The sequence below is a fragment of the Phoenix dactylifera genome, chromosome 12 (assembly GCF_051530095.1).
Source record: "Phoenix dactylifera cultivar Ajwa chromosome 12, Ajwa_hap1_PhDact_Kaust_v1.1, whole genome shotgun sequence".
Classification (NCBI taxonomy): Eukaryota; Viridiplantae; Streptophyta; class Magnoliopsida; order Arecales; family Arecaceae; genus Phoenix; species Phoenix dactylifera.
Genome location: NC_143201.1, coordinates 25297405 through 25309995, shown reverse-complemented (window position 1 = coordinate 25309995; position 12591 = coordinate 25297405). Strand labels below are relative to the sequence as shown.

Below are 12591 nucleotides of genomic sequence, written 5' to 3'. Positions count from 1 at the left end.
GTGATCCGGAGATCGTCTTGGGCCGTGTTCATTAAATGACTGAGTGCTCCAGAGACTTGAGGGGGTCTCATGCATTAATGATAGGTCGTGCCAAAATACCTGCGGAGATCTTGTGCCTTGACGACTCAGAGATAGTGGCAGGTGGCAGGTTGTAGTGGAGTTGTGTATGTAGCCGTCAGATCCTTTGAAAGGTTAGGCGGAGATTGAGTATTTGGTTAAGGCATCGGCTCGGCAGGGGTGCCGAGCCGAGCTGGTCGCCCAACGGGGCGCCCTGTGGCGGGGTCGCTTCTAATCAGTACTTCTGGTCGGCGCCCTTTGGGCGAGCGCTTTCTAGCCGAGCGCCTCCACTTGGCGGTCTCTCTGGTCGGCGCTCTCTAGTCGAGCGCTTTCTAGCCGAGCGTCCCTACTTGGTTGGACCTCTTCTGATCGGCGCTCTCTAGCCGAGCACCTTTCTGGTCGGCGCCCTTTGGTCGAGCGCCTCTATGGTCGGCGCCCTTTGGTCGAGCGCCTCTATTTGGCGGTTTTTCTCTCTGGTCGGCGCTCTGAGCGCCTTCCTGGTCGGCGCCCCTTGGCCGAGCACCTCCGTAGCGATATGACTTGGGTTTTTTCCCCAACAGGTGTGATTCTCGAGGATTGGGCTCTTAATCATTTTCATTATCTGATCATACTTAAAGCAATTGCTATTGCTGCCTTCAGAAACTGCACCTTTTGCTACACTTCCATCCTTTTGCTATTGGTTCTTCCTCATATTTGCAGGCTCACAAGCCACGGACAATTTTATCTCGAGCGGATGAGAATGGTAACAATGTTAGACATACATAATGCATTTCGAAGTAGAACAATCTTACCATTGCATCAAAATCTAATCAACATTCATTAATCATGTCATACCATAAAGCACATGGTGCCACCATGTGATATCCTATATCATCAAACATCCTAAGCTGTGATTTTCTTTTGAAAATGCTTCCCCTCATTGCAAGCTTAAGTTTATGCATGCAATCAAGAAGTAATCCATCATAAGGTGGCATGGCTTAAATATAGTTTTGATCTAGCTTAGGTCTAAATAAAATGGATAGCATGAAATTAGAATCTAACAAAGGTTCTTGTAACGGTCCAACGGCTAGTTTCCCCATCGTTGCATGGAAGGAACTGGCATGACCATTTGAAGCCTGGTACAGGAGCCGTGCTACATACGTGCACCCTCCAAGTAGACCAAGATATTTTGACCAAGTCCATCTTAAAGCCCCGAATCTTACCCTCGTCTTATCTTCGAGGAGGGAAACCGGGGAGGGAAGGAAGCCAAAGATGATGACTTCGCTCCAGTTCTTCCCTCCCACCTCTCAAAACCCTAACCCCAACCCTAAACGTGCCCACCTCTTCTCCTCCTCCAAGAACACCATTACCAAAGCCACCCTTCTTCCCTCCTTCCCCTCCTCTACCTTTATACTATCCTTTAAAAACCCCAATTCCAGAACCCCCAGATCCCTCTCCTCCAAAAATCCCAACTTTAAGCCCACCCGTTTTAGCCCTCCCCCTAAAATTTCCATCTTTCGTGGTTTGCAGCTCTTCCGACCGAGGCCCTGGCGGAGAAAGATCCAATGCAGCGGCGGCTTCGAGCCGCAGGGTGGAGAGACCGCCGAGACAAAGCCCCCGTTGGAGCAGAAGAGCGGGGGAGGTGGAGATGGGGATGGAGAGGGTGGGGGAGGAGAGGAAGAGGAGAAGAAGGGACTCCTGCCGGAATGGGTTAGTGTCACCACAGAGGATGCGCAGACCATTTTTGCGGCCCTTGCGATTTCTTTGGCCTTTCGGTCGTTCGTGGCTGAGCCACGGTTCATCCCTTCCCTTTCGATGTACCCCACGTTTGATGTCGGAGATCACATCGTTGCTGAGAAGGTACTACTTTTTAATCTGGAAATCCGTCTCATTGTTTTGAACCTAAAGTAGTTGCAAAGTTTTAATTTTTATATGTTTTTCGTGTTGCAATGTTCGAGTAGAAATGTTCCATTGTTTATTAATTAGTAGGAAAGGAAACATGGGCTTGAGTTTTCGATGCTGTACCGGTACAAAATATTGCAAAGTTTTAAAAGTTCAGATTTTGAGTTATTGTTATTACATCTGATGTATCATCAGTAACAGGCATTTTGTTCTATTTATATCTTTATCAGGTTTCATATTACTTTAGAAAGCCATGTGTGAATGACATAGTGATCTTCAAGAGCCCACCAGTCTTGCAGGTAAGTTTAGTTCTTTTGAAGGCAATAGCCCATATATATGAATTCCTTGCACATGATATTTATTCTCAATGGAAACTTTACCATGCAGGAAGTGGGATATACTGATGATGATGTTTTTATCAAAAGAGTTGTTGCCAAGGAGGGTGATGTTGTAGAGGTGCGTATTCTAAAAAAATTGTCAAATATGTATTCTTGCATAGTGTGATGTTGGCTGTTTTAAGAGTTCTGTCCAAATTAATGCCTATAAATGAGAAACTAAAGTAGTTTCCCATTCAATTTAATAAGAAAGGATAAGGAAAATTTTGCATTTTGTATGTGAGAACGTTATTAATTTGTATTTGGTTTGTATGGAAACACGTACTGCAGTGTTAGAATCTGTACTTAGTATGTGCTTGCAGTCATGCACTAATGCATGATGAGACTAGAACCTTGAATGAGAAGCCTTGTCCCTTAACATGTTATTCTCTTGAAGGATTAAAATAAGATCCTTCATGGTATGGTAATATTTTACAGCTGAATCTCATGCGGATGTTAATCCTCTAAGGTAAGTGCTAAGTTCCTGGACAGGGCATCTTTGAACAATGCAGGGCATGCCATGAATACTAGAAGACCAAATTAGTGGGGGAGTTGGCCTATCTTCTGGAGTCCGTTATTTAGGCTTCTGCAACTAAGGAGCAATCCTCTAAGGTACCCTTCCACTCCCGTACTAGGAGTGCAAAGATGAGAAAGAAGGTAGGTGAACTTGTTATTCTATATTAAAAGAAAAATCCAAATTTTTTGGTGTTCCTAGTTTTTGGGCCCTGCTATAATTCAAAAGGCTGTCCCATTTAAGTTATTTTTTAAAGATTACATTGAGAAAACATGGCTATTAGTCTCGATTTGTTAGGGACTAATGTTGGAATTATGAGGGTCATTGACTTTACACAGGAGTTAAGTCCCTCCCTCTCTCACTCTCTCTCAGCAAAGGTCCAACCTCGGCATGCCTGAGACTGCCCAGAGGGCTTTTAACCCATTATAGTTGTACGAGAAGCAGGGCCGGCCTAACCCTTAGGCAATTTAGGTAGTTGTCTAAGGCCCTAGCCCAAAAAAGGCTCACTGCAAGAAAGACCTCAAAGACAAAATGGAAAGAAAAAAAGGCCCCCCTGTGAGTTCACCTTAGGCTGGCCCACTGCGGAGAAGGCCTCAAAGACAAAATGGCCTTAAGCCCCCAAATACATTGGGCCGCTCCTGACGAGAAGACCTTGACCTCAAGGTTGAATCTCCACTGAGTCGATTATTGCTTTTCCTAGAAGTCTCTTATGAAAAAAAACAAGGTGCAGGTTGGCTTGTGGCTAACCTCGGCATGCCTGAGACTAGCCTACAGGGCCTTTAACCCATTATAGTTGTACGAGAAGACTTTGACCTCAAGGTTGAATCTCCACTGAGTCGATTATTGCTTTTCTTGGAAGTCTCTTAAGGAAAGAAAATAAGGTGTAGGTTGGCTTGTGGCAAATCTCGGCATGCCTGAGATAAAAAGTTTTCGCTGGATGATACATCATGGTAAATTTCCCTCTCTTCTGCTTTTAAAGTTAAGTATCCTTTATTAAGATGTGTTCCTGATGCAAACCTACTATGGAACCTCAAAAGCATATTCTGCTTAACTGCTCAGGTACAAGGCACTTGTGGCATTTATCGAGAAACATTTTGGAGCATCTCTCTGATAAACTACAGCAGGGAAGGTTGACCTAAAGGTTTAAGATAAGCAATTGGGTGCTGGTGCCATACATGATTTCTATTTCCATATCATATGATCGTGCTGGTTGCTCTAATAAGTATCTGAAACTATTTTTTTAGAGGTGCTAGAAAGGACCACTAGGCTATTTAGAAAGGCCATCTCCTCGTCATGGAAATTGGTGGTGCATTATCATCAAGGATTCGGGTAGTCTTCTCTTCTGAAATTTGCATGTATCTGCAGAAGTGACTTTACCTATAGAATTCATGGTTTGCAGTTCGAGCTATAATACAAGGATGCCTTTCAGTTGAGTGATGAGATTTCGCTAAAAAGGAAGCATAGCAGTGGTGGAGTTGGTGGGGGATAAAAACAGTTGGGTCATGGATGGATTTGCAGGTCCTTTTAGGCTGAAAACTTGCTGTAGGTACAAATGCTCGCTAGTTAAAATGGTCTTCAACACCTTATAGGGATTGGACATCCAGCAGCCACAGGAATGCTAATAGAGCTGCAATTTGGTTGGCTAGCCACATAAGATGCTTGAGTATATTAGAGCTTGCTTTTGTCTTAATGTGTTTTTTCTCCCAAATGATCCGTAGGAAATGGAATTTGATTCTGCTTAGAAGCAGGCCTTTTTCCTCTTTGTGGTGGTTGTTTGAAATTCTCTATGTTACCCATCACACTTGTTTGCTTTACAATTGTTAGTCCCTTGGTATTGGAAGTTTTTCATCATACAATTGCAGAACTAAAGGTTCTCTTTGCCCACTCCTTTGCAGGTGCATAACGGCAAGTTAATGGTGAATGGCAATGTGAGGAATGAAGATTACATTCTTGAGCCACCATCATATGACATGAGCCCTCTTGTAAGACTTTTCATGCCCATCATGTGCTTTCTCTTTAAAGTTATGGTAATCTGAGAAACAATTTATCCTGAAGTTCATTGCTAAAATCTAGTTTGGTTAAAAACTTGTATTCAAACTATTTTTAAGAATTTGTTAAAAAATATAATATAGCTAGGTATTGGCTTAAGAGGGTAAGCCTTGGCACTATAAGGTTGCTTCATCGTGACCTGGGTATTGCGGGTTCGAAATACGGAAATATCCTCTCTACATAGAGGATAAGGTTGCATACATCTGACCCTTTTCAGATCCTCCAGCAGTTGGAGTATCGTGTACTAGGCCACCCTTTTTATTGGTCTAAGCATATATTGAATTACCTCACCATACATGTCTTAAGATTTGATACTTTTTAAAACTAATAGTTGACAAGGCGTGAGATTAAAATGAGTTAGGGGAACTTTATGATCAACCTAAAAGATAGGTTCTTTTCCTTTGCTTAAATTTTGGCTTTGCTGGGAATCATCGGCCACTTCGTGACCTTGTGATTGTGGAAATTCTTTCTGTGAAGAAGTCTTTTCCTCACCATATTTGTCAAGTACCATGAGATCATCTTGATTGAGAGGATCATCGTGTTCATTAATTGGAGGGTCAACAATTTCAGGTTGTCATTCCCGTGGAAGTTTCACCCTAGCTTACTACCGTAGAGCTTTTCTTCGACATTCTATCCTGTTAGTTCAATCGAGCATGCTAAAAAATGTTTCTTGGAAAACTATTGTAGCGGTTGGTAGGATCATTGGCATCCCGGATCGATCATATCGATTATTAGAAATAGGTTGATCAGGAGACTGGGTTCGACTTTGCCTTAGTAAAAGAACTTAAACTTTTTAATAGGACGACAATATTGCAAAGAATAAAGCTAATAAGCATGTAGAGAAATAGCCAACAAAGAGATTGATTACACACAGAAAATAATTGAGTACATATAGAAATTCTCGAAGGTGGAATGGTTTCATGCCAGAGAATTGAGATACAAAGAGTTCATGGATGATTCCATCGGACTCATTGCAGTTGCAAACAGCAGTTGGTGATGAAAGATGTGTTGGAGATGCATTGCTTGTGGTAAGTCCTCTCTTTTAAACCTGATAACCACATAAAACTGCCTTCATAGAACCACTTGAAAATCGTCAATGTCCATATCTCCAATAACCACATTCAGTTTTGGAACCAATTGATGGCATGTGCTGCTTACTTGTTTGACCTAGATCATGTGCATCACAGGCTCGCTTCTGGTGACTGAGAGTTTTCTGTGATCATGTATCCAATATCAATGCTTGATGAATGTTTGTGTGGTCAGGTCGAGCTGTACTCCTTATGATAAAGTCTGAACTTAAATTAGCCTTATCATTAAACAAAAGCCACTGCATGCCATGTGGCGTGATGAATTTTGATGAACACACATGCGCATATAAGAAACCAATGTTATATGACGCCCAGTTCTTGATGAACTTCTGAACATCTTTCCATGAAGACTTATCTCTTTTAAACTCATGCTTCTTTAGTGGACAAACCAGTCTTGCGACTCTTTAGATAATGCTTTGAAGAGAATCAAAAGCATACATCAACCAAAAGCGAATCAGCATTTGTCAACTTATATTTGAAAAATAAAAAAAAAAACCTGACTGCAGAATGTTTAATATGTAAAATTCATCAGATCATAGCCATCCAAGAGTGTTTGCCTCTTGAATCATATTGAATATGTTTTTCATAAAAGTTTAGTGCATGCTTCTGAATACCACCATCCATTATTATTTTCAATATCAACATAGTTTAATTTATCAACTTTTTTTTTTTTGCAGCAAGTGCCTGACAACTCTGTGTTTGTGATGGGTGACAACCGCAACAATAGTTATGATTCACACATATGGTAACAATGCGTCTCCTTGGTTATGCAGCTTATGCTAGTTATGAGTTCGATTTGGCATGCATTCTTCCTGGCTGATCAAAGCTGCCTTCTCTCAGGGGTCCTCTTCCATCCAAGAATATACTCGGGAGATCCATATTGCGCTATTGGCCACCGGCAAGAATTGGGAGCACAGTTCTTGCTGACAGGTACGACGAACTGAAGCCAAAGAGCAGTTCAGTGTCGCAGTAACAAAGTCAATATGTAACTTAAAGATTCTGGAGAACTGGAGATGGGTACATTGACTGGATGCTACATGGCATATGCGTGGCAGGAGCACTTGAAGTAAACTATGATTTGCCTTTTATTGAAGAAGGAAAAGAAGAATGGAGGCCAAGAAACCAATTTTTCTTTAGGTTTCTGTCATTCGGTAAACTAAATTCCAATTGATTTCATGTACTTCAGCCAAATTCTATTTAATATCTATTCTGATCAGATATTTTCTTCATCAGGCTTTTGCTATATTGTGCAAAAACGACTTTCTTGGCGCTCTCGTTGCTGAGCTCAAGAAAATTCTTCGGTGCTCGGCTTAGGACCTTGGCCTCCAATAGCTTCCGAACATGGATGCTTGGATTGTTTCATTCATGCTGCCTTTTAAAACTCCTTTAAAAGATTTGTTATGAAAGACTTATATATGGATCTGTCTAGGTGGGTCTTGCTGTGCCGAGGAGTGTTCAGATTCATAGGACCTCTCATGGTGTCCGTTCCTCGACCAATGTTTTACAGATACTCTGAACATGATCGAATTCCATCAACCATTACAAGATTTATATAGCAAAGGCAACATTGGACAAGACAAAAGACCTCAGACAAAGCTACAAGGATTATAGCAAGCAATACATATTATTTGGCATTTTAAGTTGGTGTCGAGATAAGGCTACCATCTAGTGTTCCCATCAACCCCAAGCCAAATATGATTCCTGGAGCAAGCATATTATTTACTCTATATGTGCAATTAACAAACCAACAAACATCGCAGGTGCATGTAGATTACTATGAATAAAAATCACTAGCTCTTAATACTGGAATACATAAGCCTTACTAAGCAGCAGCATGGTACATTCCACTTCTTAAAAGAAGATGCAGAATGTTTGTATTGATAACCTTGCATCTCAAAGTAGCAACATAGTTTAGACCTCATCAACGGCCAAATCAACCCCGACATCGCATGCCATCAAGGAATATAGCACAAAAAAACTCACAGCAAACCTTAAATAGATACCATTATTGCTTTAATCAACATATATAATCACTGGAATACCAAATACACAAATGAAATACATCCAACTCTCCCTCTTCGATTTATCAGACAGCTAATTACCAGCTCCATGCTACCTTTCTTACCACTGGGGCTACAATTCAAACATAGGTACACGAGTTCTGCTTGAATTTGACCGGTTTGGAGTTGTGCGAATTTACATGAAGTGGGCATGACACATGCTTTCGGTGCTTTACCTTTACCAGCTTGCCCACCACATAACCCCGAGAGATTATCTCAAAGTCCAGAGTTAATGGGACTGCACCACCTGTGCTTGATAGAGCCAAGCCTGCCCCAGCCCCATATAGAGGAACCTTCTCCCCATGTAAGATCACAGAGACAGTCCGATGGCTTTTTCTAGGCTGGTAGTACTTCTTCAACTATAAGCAAATGCAAAGGAATGCCATGTTAGTTTCTCGAAGCACTTGAATTGAGTTGTAAGAGTCAACCTAGTGCGAGTTTGAGAAATTTTTTCTAGTTCAAGTTGCTGAAGGCTTAAGAGCAGAGACACCAATCTGTACTCCGGCAAAGATCAGGAATCAAATCTGAATGGCAGTGAAATACAGCTACGGCTGTTTAGTACGGAACTCTTTGGTGATTTCTAATGCAGTTAATGCAAGGATCTGTGAAGGCTAAGTGGGTGAACATGAAGTCTGACAGTGCCGTGAAGCAATTAAGAAAACCAACAGCAAATACACTACAAAGCCGACAGTCAATAAATAACTCTAACAGCATCACCTAACCATCCATCAATAGCATACAAGGTTTATAACTTTGGTTTCAACGACATAAAATAAAAAAGATTCACCCAATTTTTTTTTTTCGAGACAACTTCAAATGAAACAACCCAAAACAGAATCAAACATAATGAAATACAAAAAAATGAGCTTAAACTTGGAGGAAGAAGAAAGACGGAATCATGATGCTGAAAATGTGGAATGGATACAGAATGGCTTAAGGTTGTCTCGAACAAAATTTATTTATTTAAAATAAAACAGTTCGTCCAGTGATAAACCAAACCACATGGGACAGTATATTTTAAATGTCTGGCTACTTCACGTCATGGTTCAGAAAAGAGACAACTTTTCTGTGTGCATGGACACACCTTTTCTTCTTGTTCTCTGCTGTTTAATTTCACAGCCTGAATAATACAACTTGAAGTGCATAATTGATCAAGATATGCACAAACGAAAATGATCAATCGTGTTCCTTTGAAACGAACTTGCAGCATGATTTCATGCAAGAAAGTTGCCCAAGTGAAATTGTAGAAGGGTTTGTTCAGGCAAGCAATCTCTAATTTACCACAGATACAGATGACCATCTGGTCAGGGTGAATATGGGGCATGCGTTGCCTGCAAGAAGTTGCCCGTGTGGAAAACACAGAGTGCGCTCACGTATGCGAAATTCACTAATTTCAATAGATTTCTCTTAAGTTTCTAGTAGAACAGGACAAGAAAATGGATTTTCCATGTATTCTCAATGATCAAGAAAAAGGGAAGGAGACAAATTTACCTGGCCAGTAGCAATTGTAATTTCAGAATAAATGAGATTGATAGGGCCTGAAGTGACATGAATGCCAAACATTGCAGCAGGATTGTACACATTTATCTTCAATGAGCAGTTCGCTGTGACCATCTTGGTTGGGACACCGGTACTGTCTGAACCCTCTCCAGCATAAAAGTCATCCATTGTCAGGCTCTGCAACGGAAGAATGCAGTATGTAATCTATGTATTAACATAAAAAAATAGAACAAGGAACTCAGTTATATGTTCATCTTTAACACAAAATATAATCAAACTATTTGTGCAATAACAATGGAACTTGTTTTTATTAAATAAGAGAGTGGATAATGCTAGCTTTATGATTTGAAATCTAAGTTAATGTTTTTCTATCTACATTTTTGGTGGCAAAAGAAGTGTAAGGAGGAAAATATGGCATCATGATGATGTAACTAAAACATGTGTAACACGCCCAAAGTGGCACGTCCAAGCAACTGACTCATAAGCATGCAAATTGTAGATTTACCAAGTTTTTGGAAGAACAACATTAAAGGGATAATAAAGATCTCATTTCCAAGTTTAAATAAGATGGTGAGAATTGAAATCAAAAGATAATCAAGGAAGAATTTCTTCCTTACTGGTTATGGAACTACTGTTCAAACTTTGCGAAGTGAAACCAAATGGATGCAACAGTAAACAAGTCAATGAAAACAGGTCCCGTGCTCGTCTATGATCTATAAAATTTTACCACATAAAAGTTATGCCAAGTCAGTCCTTCATGCAGCCCTCTTCACCTCCTATTCTTTTCCTCCTTTTTCTTTTTTACTTATTACTCCTACACCTCTTCTTCTTCTTTTTTTGTCCCTTTTTCTTTTTTATTTATTAGCCCTACTACTCATAAAACAGTTCACTGTTTCACATAAATAACTGTAATCGTGTGTTCTCTTTATTCCCTAGATACTGTTGATCATAGTCAGAAAATGCAAATATGAAAAACTCATAAAAACCTAAAGCTGGTTTTTTCTTCATAAGCATTTGACATACGAGTTTATTGCAAGTTTGCAATTAGTAATCAAGATTTGTTTCAGATAAAACTTACGAATCGATTATGAGTTTGGTCTCCGTTTGAAGACCCTCATTTTCCAAAACTGTTCCTGATTTTCTTTTTTCAAACTCTCCTAAAATTTGGATCTCATAATTCTCCCCAACTTCCAAGGATATCACAAAGGAAAAAATTCTCTCTCTCTCTCTCTCCAGATCGGGCGATGGAACATGACTGTCTGACTTCATACTAAACCATTTAGTTGAGCCAAACAAGGGAATGCATGCATGACATGATCCAAAAAGATGGAAACACAAGCACACACTCGAAGAAATGTAAGTAAATATGTGAACAAAACTCTTCTATTTCCTTAATGAACTGTGCAAGCAAGCAAAAACAAATGGATGGATATCCATGGTTCTTAGAGTATACCTTCACCACAACATCTGCTCTGTATGGCCGGGCCGCGCCCCATATGATGAGACAGAAGACAGTGAAAAGCAGAACAAAGCTCAGAAATGCAAGTATGATTTGGCAACGGCGTGAAAGGCCCTTATCCTCATCAAGATCATCATAAGACCCCTCTTCTTGAATCACATCACACTCAGGCCATCCTTTATCATTCACCCGTTTCTGGTTTCCCTTCCGACCGGACGAGGACCGGAGAGTTCCGGAGAACCGGCTCGCTGAGGAGGCCCTTGAGTGGCGTCCGAAGGAAGGATGAGAGGGGGACTCCATGGGGCTATTGTAAACAGGGGTGGCTTGCATCGTCGACGACTTATCGCCATCATGGGAGTCCCGGGACGGGCTCTGCACGAAATAGACCGGCCTCTTTGGCGACCGAGATGGAGAGGAGGGGGCTAAGCTGCTGACATCAGAATCAGACTTGGCGTGCATCATCTTGCCCTAAATCAATTCCTCTTCCGAATTAGTTCAGGAAGTGTGAAGTAATGCGGGCTATTCTTAACAAGATCTCCAAAACCAACATTGGCACCATTAAAGATCAAGGCCTTTTCAGTTGAAATCGGTGAATTGGTCGGCAGAAAAATGACAGGATGGAAATTTACGATTTATGGACCCAGAATTTAAACAGAGAAGGAGGGGCTAATCTTATAAAATGCGGTTAAATGAACTCAAAAGTTGGTTCTTTTTACAGAATTCCATTCGAGAAACGGCTTATTACTTGGGTTTCCTGCTATAAAAACGTAAAAGATCGTCCTGAAGTATCAACGACTAAGCACAACTCAAAACCCTAAAAATCTCCGGAATTATGGTAAAATTCTTCAGGGAAAAGGAGAATTAAGATGCCCCAGGCCTCTAATCCCTCCTACCCTTCTGCTCTAGACAAAAACCATAAAAAGACCACAAAAATTTCTGAACTTCGTAACAAAAATGAGATAAATTATAAAAAGAAGAAGAAAGAAAAACAGAATTCTGCTGCAAATTCCCACCTTTAAACCATTCAAATTCAGAAGGAGGAAGGGCCGCCATTGTCGAGCAAAAATCCTAATTTAACCCCCAAAAAACAGAGTTTTAGAGAGAGACACAAATACCTCTCTACGAAAAGCCTTCCAGAAGACAACTGCAGGGATCGAAGAGCTCCTCCGATTACAAATGGGGGCTCACTCCTCCCTTCATCTCTGCGTGCGTGTGTGTGTGAATATTAGCAGAGGAAACAGCAAACGAGGCGTTTCCCAAACGAGCCCACAGTGGAGAAGGAAAGCAGAGGGCGAGAGCTTCCACGACTAAGAGAGCAGAGAGAGAGAGAGAGAGAACGAGCGGACGTGGAGAGAGACGGCTTAGCTTCGGGTGTCGTTCGTAACCGAAGCTAAACATGGTCGTGGGTAAGGATCTGCTGTCTCAAATCGAACAGTGTCAGGCCTAGATCAGTGAAACCCAGTGATATTGCTTGTGGGTCCCGGATGATTACATGGTGGAAAGATGTAGTATTAGTGCATAAGGCTGTTTGGTGTTTGGGCCTATGCAGCTGTTGGTATTTTTTTTTTTTTTAAATCCCGTCTTTTATTGGTCATTTTCCCAGCCTGGA

General features: G+C 41.1%; 2 protein-coding genes across 6 annotated transcripts; one reads left to right on the top strand and one right to left on the bottom strand.

The window, feature by feature from the left end:
* The first annotated feature begins 1237 nt into the window (after positions 1–1237).
* Positions 1238–7523, top strand: LOC103713866 (chloroplast processing peptidase-like). Of its 5 annotated transcripts, none has more exons than XR_015972338.2 (7): positions 1239–1896; positions 2169–2237; positions 2326–2394; positions 4722–4808; positions 6641–6708; positions 6790–7114; positions 7197–7523. XR_015972338.2 is itself a non-coding variant. In XM_088709316.2 (6 exons), exons 1-6 carry the CDS (start codon positions 1309–1311, stop codon positions 6934–6936), a joined length of 1014 nt encoding a protein of 337 aa, XP_088565442.2. In that variant the 5' UTR covers positions 1241–1308; the 3' UTR covers positions 6937–7192. The 5 variants fall into 5 exon arrangements, 3 of the variants coding, with proteins under 3 accessions (XP_088565444.2, XP_088565443.2, XP_088565442.2); XR_015972337.2 differs by having other exon boundaries at positions 1240–1896; positions 6804–7114; XM_088709316.2 differs by lacking the exon at positions 7197–7523 and having other exon boundaries at positions 1241–1896; positions 6804–7192.
* Positions 7524–7928: 405 nt separating this feature from the next.
* Positions 7929–12340, bottom strand: LOC103713983 (uncharacterized). Its single transcript, XM_008801102.5, has 4 exons — positions 12098–12340; positions 10977–11450; positions 9515–9700; positions 7929–8382 (listed from the first exon to the last, which is right to left on the bottom strand). The coding sequence occupies exons 2-4, from the start codon at positions 11442–11444 to the stop codon at positions 8104–8106; spliced, it is 933 nt and encodes a 310-aa protein (XP_008799324.3). The 5' UTR covers positions 11445–11450; positions 12098–12340; the 3' UTR covers positions 7929–8103.
* Positions 12341–12591: the final 251 nt, after the last annotated feature.